The sequence below is a fragment of the Peromyscus californicus genome, unplaced genomic scaffold (genome assembly GCF_007827085.1).
Source record: "Peromyscus californicus insignis strain IS unplaced genomic scaffold, ASM782708v3 Scaffold_19__1_contigs__length_69161282, whole genome shotgun sequence".
In the NCBI taxonomy this organism is placed as follows: Eukaryota; Metazoa; Chordata; class Mammalia; order Rodentia; family Cricetidae; genus Peromyscus; species Peromyscus californicus.
The window spans coordinates 7,496,776-7,511,336 of NW_026294491.1; the positions used below are offsets into that span (position 1 = coordinate 7,496,776).

The 14,561-nt window shown below is 45.8% G+C and overlaps 1 protein-coding gene across 1 annotated transcript in view; it reads left to right on the forward strand.

The window, feature by feature from the left end:
* Window positions 1-14,561, forward strand: part of Dnah8 (dynein axonemal heavy chain 8) — a 227,096-nt gene that overhangs the window by 75,473 nt on the left and 137,062 nt on the right. The window contains exons 35-40 of the mRNA XM_052744492.1: window positions 1,643-1,745; window positions 3,299-3,403; window positions 4,666-4,827; window positions 7,215-7,439; window positions 12,627-12,799; window positions 13,871-14,049. Coding sequence (XP_052600452.1) covers window positions 1,643-1,745; window positions 3,299-3,403; window positions 4,666-4,827; window positions 7,215-7,439; window positions 12,627-12,799; window positions 13,871-14,049 — 947 coding nt within the window. The remainder of the gene's footprint in view (window positions 1-1,642; window positions 1,746-3,298; window positions 3,404-4,665; window positions 4,828-7,214; window positions 7,440-12,626; window positions 12,800-13,870; window positions 14,050-14,561) is intronic.

Genomic DNA, 14,561 nt, shown 5'->3' on the forward strand with positions numbered 1-14,561 from the left:
AGTAAGAACGGCGTGGGATGGGTGGGCTAAAATGCTGTGTCAGCTTCCTGGGGCTCTGTGCCCAACACCACAGACTGATGGCTTAAAGCACCAGACGTTCATTCTGTCCCAGGTCTGGCAGCAAGAAGTGTGAAATCAAGGTGTCGGCTTCCCTTGGAGCTTGTGACAGAGCTATGGTGGCTTCTAAGGCTTGTGTCATAACCCTGATGCATGTGTCTTCGTGTGGCCTTCATTTCTTCTGCTCTTTTATGAGGGCACTTGTTATTGTTATTATAGATGGTATTTAGGACGTTGCTTCCTTGGGATCATGGGGGCATACACTCAAACACAAACGTTTATCTTTTTTTTTTTTTGGTTTTTCGAGACAGGGTTTCTCTGTGTAGCTTTGCGCCTTTCCTGGAACTCACTTGGTAGCCCAGGCTGGCCTCGAACTCACACAGATCCGCCTGCCTCTGCCTCCCGAGTGCTGGGATTAAAGGCATGCGCCACCACTGCCCGGCCCAAACGTTTATCTTTTAAAAAAGGATCTTTAAATTCATTATACTCTCAGAGGACCTTCTTTCCAAATAAAGTTCCATTTACAGATTCCAGGGCATGTAGACTTCTCTTTTAGGGGATTGGATCGAACCCACTTTGGGCTTGCAGTAGACTGTGCAGTAAGAAAAGAGCTGGCCAGACAAATGTGTGGATAGTTTTTTCCCCAAAGACGTTTCTGGAAGCTTTTGAAAACTGATGGTTGTGGTGGCACATGCTGGTAGGATTTGCTGAAGGAGGCAGAGGCAGGAGGATCATGAGATGGAGGCCAGCCTGGGCTACACATTAAAAAAAAAAAAGGCTGGTCGTGGTGGCCCACGCCTTTAATCCCAGCACTCAGGAGGCAGAGGCATGAGGATCTCTGTGAACTTGAGGCCAGCCTGGTCTACAAAGTGAGTTCCAGGATAACTAGGGCTATTAACACAGAGAAACCCTGTCTCAACCTGCACCCCCTCCCCCCAAATTAAAGCAGAGTTCACTCTCAATTTCTATTTAGAATATGGTGATGACATGTCCTGGTTTGACCAGGTTTGTCCCTCTGTTCCAGCGTCATGGGTAGATGGCCTCCATTCATCCTCAGGATGTCCTGGGTTGGAGATAATATCATCTCACATTTAAACCACAAAGTGCCCAGTACTCTGACCAAGGTTCTTAAGAGGGCTCCAGATGAGGAAGCAGATGGTGACAGATGAGAGGTCACCTCGCTCCCTCCCTTATCACTTTGAAGCCCTCTTGTCTCCCTGGTGGACTTTGGTTCTCACCAAATAGCCCAGAGGCCAATGGGAAATGTCTGTTGGTATTCGCTCTTCTTTTATTGGCCAAAACAAACCAAAACAAACACACAAACAAACAAAAAACCCAAAGGTGGGCTGGAGAGATGGCTCAGCGGTTAAGAGCACTGGCTGCTCTTCCAGAGGACCTGGGCTCAATTCCCAGCACCCACTTGACAGCTCACATCTGTCTGTAACTCTACTTCCAGGGGATCCGACACCCTCACATCCCTGCATACAGGCAAAATACCAATGCATGTGAAATAAAAGTGAACAAATAAATGAATAAATAAAACCCTGAAGGGATCACTTGGTAAGATGCTTTTAACCGTTTGAAGGTATTTGGAGAAGAAGCGGTTGTTGTTTCCAAGGTTCTTCTTCGTCTCTGATCCGGTCCTGCTGGAAATCCTCGGACAGGCCAGTGACTCCCACACCATACAGGTACGACCTGAGCATCCTGGGGTGAGTTGCTTTGTCTGTGGGATATGCAATCAAGAACAAATATAGAAGCCGGGCGGTGGTGGCGCACGCCTTTGATCCCAGCACTCGGGAGGCAGAGCCAGGCGGACCTCTGTGAGTTCGAGGCCAGCCTGGTGTACAGAGCGAGATCCAGGACAGGCACCAAAACTACACAGAGAAACCCTGTCTCGAAAAACAATAGATAGATAGATAGATAGATAGATAGATAGATAGATAGATAGATAGATAATAAATTAAAAAAAATAGAATAGAGTCAACATCCTAACAGTGCAAGGCAAGAAGGATGAGAATCCAAAATCATTATGCTGTAGCTGGGAGGATGGTAAAGTGGCTTGCCATATAAACACAAGGACCCAAGTTCAATCCCCAGGACCTACATTAAAAAAAAAAAAGCCCATGCATAGTGGTGCATGCTTCTAATACCAGCGCCGTGGAGGCAGAAAGGGGCAGACCCCTAGGATTCTCTGATTAGCTGGCCTAGTTTACTCAGTGAATTCCAGGCCCTGTTTCACTGTACTAGGTAGATCGTGCTTGAGGAATGACATGAAATATTCTGAGAACCCCCTCCAGCACACATGCATACGCATTGATGCATATCTGCACACACACGTACACAATGATAAAATACCCTATTTTGTATGGTCTTGGAGCCCATTGGCTTCACACAGTCCAGTGGAGGTGGTGTGCAACACTCCCTGGTCACTAACCATGTGGTTTCACCAAGCTCTTGGTTTTTCTCGTGTCGTGGTTTCCTTACCTGTAACACGTGAGAACTGGGAAAAGAGAAGACAGCTGAGAAAGTGAGAGGGACCTGTCTGTGCCTGGCAGAGAAGCAGGCTGGGATGGGATGGTTCAGTCTTCATGTGGAGAGCACACAGGGATGGTCACTGGGCTGGTCTGTAGTATAAGAAATGGCATTTGCTGAACTGCAGACAGTATCATAGGATTTTAAAAAGTGGGCCAGAGTTGGTTGTCATCGTTTACACCTTCAATCCCAGCACTCAGGAGGCTGAGGCAAGAGGAACAGAGTTCAGGATCAGTCTGGACTACATAGTGAGTTCCAAGCTAACATGAACTGTTTTCAGCAAACATGGGCCTTTAAGTTAATCAAGGGTTGTGGTAGTCTCTATTGCTAGTTTTTTTCCCATTTTGTTTTTAGTTTTGAGCTAAGAAAGTAAATTCTCTTGTGTCTCATGAAGAGAGAAAAATACTAAGGCTTTATGCTTTGAAAATGATCTTGTTTACATTTTTGTGTGCATATGCACATATGGATGCAGTATCTATGCGGGCCAGAAGAGGGCACCGGAGCCCCTGGAGCTGGAGTTCCAGGTGGTTGTGAGCTGCCCAGTGTGGATGCTGGGAACTGATCTTGGGCGCTGTGGAAGGACAGGAGATTGCTCTTAGCTGTTGAGCTGTCTCTCCGGCCTCTCCTAAGGCGTTAAAAAGGCGTCTGGGCAACGTATGGGTTCGGCCCCCGTGTATGATGTTTCGGCTCTGCCTTGTGTCTCTTACAGCCACATCTCCCTGCAGTATCTGACAACATAAATGAGGTGACGTTTCATGCGAAAGACTACGACAGAATGATGGCTGTTATATCAAGAGAAGGAGAAAAAATTATGGTAATTTATTATTTATTTAAATTTGTTATTAGAATTTCCTTGAGGACTTAGGTTGAGGAGAATGCAATTCACTTATGAACAAGGGATGTGGGGGGTAGGGCGAGTGGCCTTGGTTTCTAATTCTAGAGCTCCTGTTCTGTTATGAGTTAGTGTAGATACATCATTTAACTTCCTGAGACTCGTTTTTTATCACCAATAGCATTAGAGTTTAGACCACACGGTCTCTATAGTCTCTCCTAGTCAGATTTTTAACTTCCTTCACCCATGCTTCCAACATTTTGCATAGAGAGCTGGAGAGCTGGCCCTGTGGTGATACTTTGTTTGCACCCTAACAAATAAAATTTGCCTGAAGATCATAAGACAGTGCCAGCCGCTAGATTAAACATAGAGGCCGGGCAGTGGTGGCACACACCTGAGATGCATCTGGATCTCTGTGAGTTCAAAGCCACCCTGGACTACACGAGATTAACCCAGTCGAAAAGAGAAACAGAGCCAGGCAGTGGTGGCACACACCTTTAATCCCAGTACTTGGGTGTCAGATGCCATTAATCCCAGCACTAGGAAGGTTGAGAGAGACAGGAAGTGATATGGCTGGGTGGGGAAAGGTGGGAGGAGACAGGAGCGCAAACCCCTTTCTGCTGAGGCCTCAGGGGCATTCAGTCTGAGGATTTGTGGAGACAGGATTTTCCCTTTTTGGCCTGAGGATTACGAGTAATGGTGAGAATTTCTCTAGTGGCTTGTTCCTCTGCTTCTCTGATCTTTCAGTATTTACCTCAGTATCTGGCTCCGGGTTTTTTATTATAAGATCAATTAGGATTCGTGCTACATGGCCCAGTGGTTAAGAGTGTTTGCTGCTCTTCCAGAGGATTTGAGTGTGGTACCCAGCACGCATATCAGGTGGATCATAACCGCCTATAACTCCAGTTCCAGGAGACCCAACACCCTCTTCTGGCCTCCTTGGGCACCCACATGCATGCAGTGCACACACACACACACACACACACACACACACACACACACACACACACGGTGGGTGGGGGGAGAGAAACAAAAAATACAAACGATAAAGCTGCATGGATGAGTGCACTCATTTAAATCCACATAGGCACATACATGCATGCAGTGCTCCCATAAAATAAACCAATAAACAGTTGATGTAAAAGAAGAGCTTATTCTGCGTTACTGTACTAGGATTTATCAAGGGTGCCAATTTGTAAAAATACCGTACTCCTATTTGTTACATGTTTATAATTCTTTTTCAGTTGGATACTCCGGTGATGGCCAAAGGTCCCGTAGAGATTTGGCTTCTGGACTTGCTAAAAGTACAGATGTCATCGTTACATAACATAATCCGCTCCGCCTTCTACCAAATCAGCGATTCAGGATTTCTCCTGTTGCCTTTCCTCCACCACTTCCCAGCCCAGGTGAGGTCCTCACCGTTCTCCAGTGATGGAAAGATGTGGGAATAGATGGGGCCCGTGCTTAGCCCGATAGTGTGGGGCCTGCTATAGTTCTACTCACCCTCAAGTTTACCCCGTTCCGTGCCATGCGACCCATCTCCTAGTAGGGAGCTGTGGCCTCATCTCAGTGTAGCCCTGGCTGTCCTGGAACTCACTCTGTTGACCAGGCTGGCCTCGAACTCAGAGAAATCTGCCTGTCTCTGCTTCCTGAGTGCTGGGATTAAAGGTGTGTGTGACCTCGCCCAGCCTCTCGTTCTTAAGGACATATGCCAAGACTCAGACAGCAAATGGAAATTTTCATCTTTATAGATCAGTGGTTCTCAAACTGTGGGTCACGACCCCTTTGGGGGAGTTAAATGTCAAACATTTGTAGTTGTGAATTAGCAACAAAAATAATTTTGTGGTTGGTCACCACAATGTGAAGAACTGTATTAAAGGGCCACATGTATTGGACTTTTCATCAGGACCATTGACTCCCCAATAATGACATGGAGACATCTTATTAATTATGAAAGCTCAGCTGATAAGTTGGGCTTGTTTCTAACTAGGTCTTATAACTTAAATTAACCCATATCTTTTAATCTATGTACTTTTTTTTAATGTTTTTTTTATTTTCTTCCACCCCCCCCCCCACCCCCCCCCCCCCCCCCCCCCCCCCCCCCCCCCCCCCCCCCCCCCGCCCCGGAGCTGAGGACCGAACCCAGGGCCTTGAGCTTGCTAGGCAAGCGCTCTACCACTGAGCTAAATCCCCAACCCCTAATCTATGTTCTTTTATATGGCTCAGTTACCTTTACTTTGTAAAGCTCACGCTGTTTGCTCTGTGTCCCTGGTATCTCCTTGTGACTCTTCCTTTCTTCTTCCCAGTGTCCTCTCTGCCCCCAAAATCCTGCCTAGCTATTGGCCATTCAGCTTTTTATTAAACCAATCAGAGTGCCATGTCTTCACAGTGTACCAAAAGATTATTTCACAATAGTCGCAGCACTAAGGAACATTGAGGACACTGTTGTAGATGAACATGTGTACGGATCTCACTAGAGATAGGATATGGATAGGGGTATAGATATGGATACACAAAGGGGGAAATAACCATACATTTTCCTGACATGAATCCCATCTTGTCAGGGTGGGAGTGGGTTTTATGGCAACAGTTCTTCTGTCCCATGTCTCTTTCAAGCTCTCTGCGATGTGCCAAGGACTATTAAACCCCAGTATAGGGAATAAGGAACTGGCACTTCCATTAAAATTTCACCCAGGATAAATGAAACATGGTTTTCAGTCTCTTCATAAATAGCATGAACTAGAAGAGATTCCCAAGGGGAAAAAAAACCAGATTTTTGTCCTAGCTGTGTTTCCTGCTCCAGCCTGCACTCCAGTTAGTTCCCGAATTAATGAGAACACTTTGGAGACAGCTGAAACTGATTGGACATTAATTATTCAAACTGTATAAGCACAAACAAGCATCAACCTCCACCATAGAGATGGTTTTAATGCCGCAGTCTTAATGTTTTATAGTTGCCTTGAAACATTTTAATGTTCTTATTAAAGATTTAAAAAAAATTTCCTAGGTAAGCTGAAAAAAAAGTAGACTTCTTAGGGTTACGGTGACATGTTTTCTCTGTCCTTGGAGAGCACGAACCACTATATATTCTCAAGTCTCATTCAGACTGGGGAATTAGCATTAGGAGAATTAGGAGCAGGTTCAGAGCAGTGGAGGCATTGAACAGGACATAATGGAGAAGCTGAGTGGCTTCCCAGGTTTCTTTTAGTGTGTGTGTATATTAGTCCCTTAAAGCAATGTTTTCAAATAACTGAAATCTGCCTGCTATCAAGTTAATTTAAAAAATTGCCTAACACCTCATCTCTGCTTTCTCTTAGAACATATTTTTAAAGTTTATGAATGCAGTGGATCATTGCTATAAAAATCTGGGAAAATTTGAATACTACGAAAGTAGGAATAAAAATTACTTAAATTTATGCTGCTTGGAAATGATGATTATATTTTATTATATACCCTCCTAGAATTTTTTTTGTGTGTGTATACACACACACACACATAAATGAAAGTTTTATTTAAAGCTTAAAAAAATCAACACCGAGCCGGGTGGTGGTGGTGCACGCCTTTAATCCTAGCACTCAGGAGACAGAGGCAGGCGGATATCTGTGAGTTCGAGGCCAGCTTGGGCTACAGAGTTAGTTCCAGGGCAGCCAGGGCTACACACAGAGAAACCCTGTCTCAAAAAACAAACAACAAACAAACAAACAAAAGATCAACACTGTTTGCTTCATGTGCATAAATGACAGCTGAAATTCAATGTGCACGTGCTATACATAAGAGTCTGCTGTGTCTGTAGGTCGGGCTTCTGGGAATTCAGATGTTGTGGACACATGACTCAGAAGAGGCTTTAAACAACGCAAAGGATGACAGGAAAATCATGCAAATAACCAATCAGAAATTTCTGGATATTCTAAATACTCTCATCAGTCAGACAACACATGACTTGAGCAAGTTTGACAGAGTGAAGTTTGAGACTTTGATCACCATCCATGTGCACCAGAGAGATATTTTTGATGACCTGGTAAAGTATCCCCCCTCTTTACTCCCACCCCCACCTTGTCAAAGTAACTTAGTCTAGTAGCTAATAGTGCGTAGTTAAATGTTATCCGGAACGATGAACTTACGTGAGCTCTCGTTCCTTGTGTTCCTTTTCACAACTGTCTACACTTGAGTAGGTGCATTCTACAACATGTGTGTGTGTGCTTCAAACAACATGTGTGTGTTTTCATTTATTATTCTAAAAAGTTTGGTTTCTGATTTTTTTTTTGTTCTTTGGCTGTTGTTTGTTTTGAAATCACTTTATTGTAACGAACTCACAAATGTTTTTGAGATAGGGTCTCACTGTGTTTCCTTAGGTATCGTGGAACTTTCTCTGTGGACCAGGCTGATTCACAGAGATCCTCCTGCCTCAGCCTCCTGAATGCTGGGATTAAAGGCATTCACCACCAGGCCTAGCTAAAGTCACAAACAAAAACATCACACAGCTAGGTTAAGGAAGCCACTCAAAGAAATACTGCTCAGTACCAAACTCAGTGCGTCTCCCTGAACTTCTTTCGATACGGGTAGAAAGACCATTCTGAAGCCATGGAGCCTCGCTTAGGGTTTTAAACTTTGGCTATCAAAGTTTTTTATGGACTTATCTAGCATATACACACACACACACACACACACACACAGAGAGAGAGAGAGAGAGAGAGAGAGAGAGAGAGAGAGAGAGAGAGAGAGAGAGAGAGAGAGAGAAAAACACTGTCATAATTGAAACCAGAAAAACAATTATCTTTTAGTACAGTGTAACTCTTAGAAAAGAGTCTAAGGAAATGTATTATTAGTTGAGGAAAGACAGAATACAGGCAAAAGGACACATGGGTTGTAAAAAGGATATAAAGTTATTTTTTCCATGTACTATTTTGAAAGTCTGGAACCAATTGGTTTGTTAAGGATTAGTTGCTCTGCTGAACAAATGCCCAAGTGCATGCTGTAGTTGAGTCAGGACAGGGCATGAACGGTGGTGGACCGGTTGAGAAAGGAGAACTTCAAGTTGAGTGGAAACAAGCCTGAGTGATGGTGTGTGACTGTCGTCTAGTTGTTAGCGTCCAATAGAACTTGACTGGGAAAGAGTCTATAGGGTGGGAGTAATGTGAGGACTGTCCTCATTCCCCTTGGAAATAGGGTTCTAACGATGGCTTTGGGCCTGGTCAGGTTCTCCTAAAGCTGGAACCCCAAGCGTGTCTCAGTTTATTTTTCTGTTGTTATGATTCAAACTCTGACAAAAGTCAAGTCTAGAGAGAGTTTGTTTTGGCTCACAGTTCAAGGCACAGTCCACCATTCCAAGGGCATCAAGCAGGAGCAGCTCAAGGTGGCCCAAGGTCACATCATAACCACAGCCAAGAAGCGGAAGATGATGAACGCATGCAGCTCTGAATGTGTGCAGCTCTGAACGTGCTGCTCTGAACGTGTGCTGCTCTGAACGTGTGCAGCTCTGAACACTGCAGCTCTGAACGCGTGCAGCTCTGATTGCATTGCTGCTCTGAACACATGCAGCTCTGAACGCGTGCAGCTCTGAACGCGTGCTGTGCTGATCTGAATGCATGCAGCTTTGAACTCGTGCAGCTCTGAACGCGTGCTGCTCTGAATGCGTGCTGCTGTGATGCATTGCTGCTCTGAACGCGTGCAGCTCTGAACACGTGCTGCTCTGAACGCGTGCTGCTCTGAACACGTGCAGCTCTGAATGCGTGCTGTGCTGCTCTGAACGTGTGCTGCTCTGAACACATGCAGCTCTGAACACGTGCAGCTCTGAATGTGTGCTGTGCTGCTCTGAACACGTGCTGCTCTGAACGCCTGCTGCTCTGAACACGTGCTGCTGCATAGCTCCTATGTTGCTTGGTTTTCTGTTGCTGGGATAAAATCCTATGGCTAAGAGCCACTTAAGGATGACAGGGTTTATTTCTACATGTGGTTAGAGTAATGGTTAGCAATGGCAGGGGTGACATGGCCGTAAGAGCGGGAAGCTAGTTGATCACATGTCCCCCGGCAGGAAGCAGAGAGAGAGAGAGAGAGAGAGAGAGAGAGAGAGAGAGAGAGAGAGAGAGAGAGAGAGAGAGAGGAGAGAGAGCAGGGAGTGGGGCAAAGACTATGAAACTCAAGCTCCATTCCCAACATACTCTTCCAGCAAGGAGTTACGTCCTAAAGGTTCCGTAGCCTCCTGAAACAGCACCCCAGCTGGGGTACGAACAGTGAAATAAGTGATTCCATGGGGGACGCCTCTCATTCATGCCGACCACCACTGTCCCCTTTCTCCATGTACAGAGTCCAAGACCCCAGTCAGGGAAAGGTGCTCTGCACAGTAGGTGGGCTGTCCCACCTCAATGTAATGAGGAAACCCTACCAGGCATGACCCTCTCCCAGGTGACACTGGAGCCTGTCACCTTGACAGCTGACACTATCACAACAGGACAGGAGACCATGGTGGTTTTCCTGTCTTGTCTTTTGACAGTCTGAATCTGTGCCGTTACTTCAACTCGATTTGATTCATCTTTAAAGGCATCACTGTCCTTCGTGGCGGACACATAATCCGTACATCTCAGGGACTTCTGTAGAGAAGTTGGCCATAGACCACCTCCTTCAAATTTGTACCCAAAGCCCTGCTTATGTAAGGAACATGTACTGATGACTCTTTGAAGGACATTTGGCCAGGCTATTGATGCCCTTACAATCTGCAGTCCCATTTTTCTAAACTTTATGTGCTGATGACTTTCATTGGCTTCTCCCAGGAGCTTATTAGGACGCAGAATCTTTAGTTCTGGCCTACCTCTACCTGCAGAATCAGAGTCAGATTCCTGAGTGATTCAAATGTGGAAGTGTAAGAAAAGGGGCTAGAGAGACAGGTCAGTGGTTAAGAGTACTCGCTGCTCTTTCAGAGGACATGAATCTGGTTCCCAGCACTCATTAGGAGGCTTACAACCACCTGGAACTCCAGTTCTAGGGGACCTAATTCCCTATGTTGCCTCTGTGAGCACCCACACATGCATGTGCACGCACGTGTACACACACACACACACACACACACACACACACACACACACACACACACAAACATATATGTTTGAAAAGTGTGAAATAAGCTGCAATCAGATTTTCTCCAGATCAAACTAATCATGATTTGGCATTTTGTTTTGGCATCTGTACAGTTGACATTGAAGAAAATGCACCCAGGAATGCTGGTGCGGAGTCTGCTTTTGTACCTGCTTTGAACACACTATTGGGAGTGTTTGTCCAGCCCTGGCTGATGTGAGGTCCTGTGGGAGTCAGCTGAGGAGAGCTGCTTTACTTTCTGTACAGAATGGATTTTTTTTTTAGACAAGATACGTAACAGGCTGGGAATTGAGCTCAGCGGGAGGACGTTTGCTTAGCCTGTGCGACACCCCCCCCCCGGTCACTCCCCAGCACCACAGGCGCAAAAGCGGGCAAGAACAAAACCAAACTGGGGCACGGTGAAAACTGTGAAACTGTTTTCCTTGTGTCCCGATCCCACCTGACCTCGGAGTCGGTTTGCACGGCCAGCGCGTATGCCTCTTATTTGGCTGCTTCTTACAATCTGTGACAATATGCTGCCAGAATTTGATACCTCTGTTGGCTACCCTCTCTCTCCCCCTCCACCTCATTCTTACCATCCTCGAAATAGGTCCTCGAAATAGTTCCTGGCTGACTGCATCTCCATGGCTGTGGTTCCTGAGTCAGGGGACACGGTCTCTGGGGCTGGATCCAGGCTATGTCATCCAAGAGCAGATCATTTAATGTGGCGAATACAAACAGTTTTGGGTGGGAAATCAGAATCCTAAGCTGGAGGGAAAGGCATGGTCATGCTACAAAACGGCGAGACTGTGACTAGCAAGGCTTAGGGAGATCTGGGGCAGAGGGATACCCAGCCAGGTGAGCATCCAAACACTGTAGATATTTTCAGAAGTCTGTTTCTAGTGCCATCTGGAATGACCTGGAAGTGAACTCGTGGATATGAGGGCAATTTGTGTGTGTGTGTGTGTGTGTGTGTGTGTGTGTGTGTGTGTGTTTGCCTACACGTATGTATTTGCACCTTGTGCGTGCAATACCCACAGAGGCCAGAAGAGGGAGTCAGAACCTCTGGAACTTGACTTCCAGGTTGGTTCCTTGAATAGGCAGGACTGAGGTTTCTCCAGGCTTACCAGGGGAAAGTCAGAAGGTGCCTCAGAATGTGGCCATGGTGGGTGGGTTCCTGAAAGTGTTGACTTGCTTTCCATCTCTTCTAATGGACCAGTCTCTGAAGTTACAAGCATGGTGGTGATCACCTGGAGCTTCTTACCTCACGGTACATGCTGAAGACCTGTCAGATTGGGAGGCAAACTGTAGTGCTGGGACAGAGACATATGCACATACCTAGCTACGCATTCCTTGTTTATCACTTTTAGTGGCTTCCAACTGCTGTGAAGAGAGTCTCCCAAACTCTTCCCATGACCCTTTGAGGCCCCAACACACATTCTGTCCTTTAAGCCCTAGGCCTCAGCAGTACTGAACATTTTTCAGTTATTGAACGTGCTAAGTAGATCTGGGCCTTTGTTTTCCCTGCCATATTTCTATTGTTTAGACAGATTTTAGTTCAGATATGTTTGCCTCCGAGTCTCTACTTCCTAGACCAGATTAGGTCTTATTGCTACACATTTCTGTGGGCCTTGGATTTCTTCTTTGTAAATTGTGCGCGCGCGTGTGTGTGTGTGTATGTGTGTGTGTGTGTGTGTGTGTGTGTGTGTGTATGTGTGTGTGTCTGAGTATCTGCACCAAGTGCATGCAGTGCCCATGGAGGCCAGAAGAGGGAGTCAGAACCCCTGGAACTGGAGCCACTGTGTGGGTGTTGGGAACTGAACCTGGGTCCTTGCCGAGAGCAGCAAGTGCTCTTAATTGCTGAGCCATCTCCCTTGACTGACTTTGGTAGTGTGGTTTGTATTTCATTGAAATCTCTTGACTTTGCCCCACTCCCACATTTTTGGTAAGCTCCGGAAAGAGACACCACCGTGTCCTTCTGTGTTCACCCAGTGTGGTGTTGGCACAAGAAGGCCAGCAGTAACTACTGTGAGATGGAGACTAATCAGCTCACTCAGGAGTGACTCGACTCCACCCCCTGGCCTGTTTCAGGCTACTGTATGTCAGTTTGTAACATTTCATGCTTCCCGTTTTCAAGGTAAAAATGCACATCAAGTCTGTTACTGACTTTGAATGGCTGAAACAGAGCAGATTTTACTTCAAAGAAGATCTGGATCAGACCGTGGTGTCCATCACAGATGTTGATTTCATTTACCAAAATGAGTTCCTGGGGTGCACCGATCGCCTTGTGATCACCCCGTTAACTGACAGGTAGGACACCCAGAGCTTGTGGTTACACTTGGTAATTAAATGACATGCTTAGAAGGCCTTACAAAACCATGCTGAAATATTCATGAGCTCATGGTGCTGTGGTCTCGGGTCCGTGCTGGGTCGTCAAAGGCAGCCTAACAATGAAATAACCCTCGCTGTTTCTTACACGAACACAGGCATTAATGTTTTATGAAGTAGAAACAGATGAAAGAATAAAATCAAGATTGAATGTTTGCTTTGGGTAATTTAATAATGATCTTGAGATTGTGAGAGGGAAAAACACCCGAAACCATTAAGGAAGTTAATAACATTGCAAGAAAAGTAAAGCACCTTTGATAGCCTTTAATGTAGTCTCCTGTGCTTGGGGTTTTTGGTGGATTTTATTCTTTTATTTATTTTATTTTTTTGAGACAGGGCCTCACTGTGTACCCCTGGCTGATCTGGAGCTCACAGCAACCCCCCTGCCTCTGCTTCCAGGTTGCTGAGATTAAAGGGAGGAAATCACCACACTCTGCTTTATCTTTTTCTTTTTTCTTTTTTTTTTTTTGAGATGATAAAGACTCATGATGTAGTCCTGGCTGGAATTCTCTGTGTATCCCAGACAGGTGTTAAACTGGCAGCAATGCCCCTGCCTCTGCCTCCTGACTATTATAGGGGTACAGCACCACAGCCTGCAGCCTCTCAGTTTCTCAGATGTGGAAACTGAATTTAAAAGTTTAGTTTCTTGGCTGAGTCTGTCTCCGTCAAGGACGGGTCCTGTCCCCAGGCAAGGTGTGGCTCTTCTCTATCTCTACTATCCCACCACATGCAGTTCAGTAGGCTGGACACGGCAAGCACTCAGCAAGTGTCTGTAGCATTGACTGAAAGTGGGTGTTGGGTGATTTCCTCCTGCCGTGTTGACTGAGTCCGCTTCCAGGTAAAATGACAGCAGGACCGTTTTGTGGTTTCAGCTTCCTCTTGCTCTCTCCCGTCCCACTCTGTTCGGTTGCCTGTTTCATGTGGGCCGTTCAAGCTTCATGTCGGACGGGCTCTTCTGAGCCACCCGGGGGCCTGTTCCTTCCTGTGTTGCAGATGCTACATCACGCTGGCTCAGGCTTTGGGGATGAACATGGGTGGGGCTCCAGCAGGACCTGCCGGCACCGGGAAAACAGAGACCACCAAAGACATGGGCAGGTGTCTGGGGAAATACGTGGTTGTGTTCAACTGCTCGGATCAGATGGACTTCCGAGGCCTGGGGAGGATTTTCAAAGGCAAGTGTCTAATGGTATTATATTTTCATTGCCCCTTGATATTTTCGGATAGAAATGTAAAATGACACTACCATCGTTAGGCTAGGTTGATTTATATGATATGGCAATCTTTCTGGATTAAAAGTGACCAGGTAGCATAAATTCAGTGTGGCTCAATACTGCTGGTCATGTTATATTGCGTGCATTGAATGTGTGTTGGAATTTGAAGACAGAATCAATTTGTAACAGGCGAACAGTAATGGAGGAGAGCTAGTCGTCATAGCAGATGGGTGCACGCAACTTCCCCTTGCTGTGTTAAAGCCCACTGAAATGAAAGTGTTATTATTATTATTATTATTATTATTATTATTATTATTATTATTTTAGCACAGTTACACTAGAAAACAAGAAGCAGGTTGGCCATCAGAGATTGAGAATTCTTGAGAAAAATCTTAGAAGATGGGTAGGCAAGAACTGATTTCAGATAACACCGAGGGGAAAAAAAACCACATCCAAGGGCACATCAGTGTCAG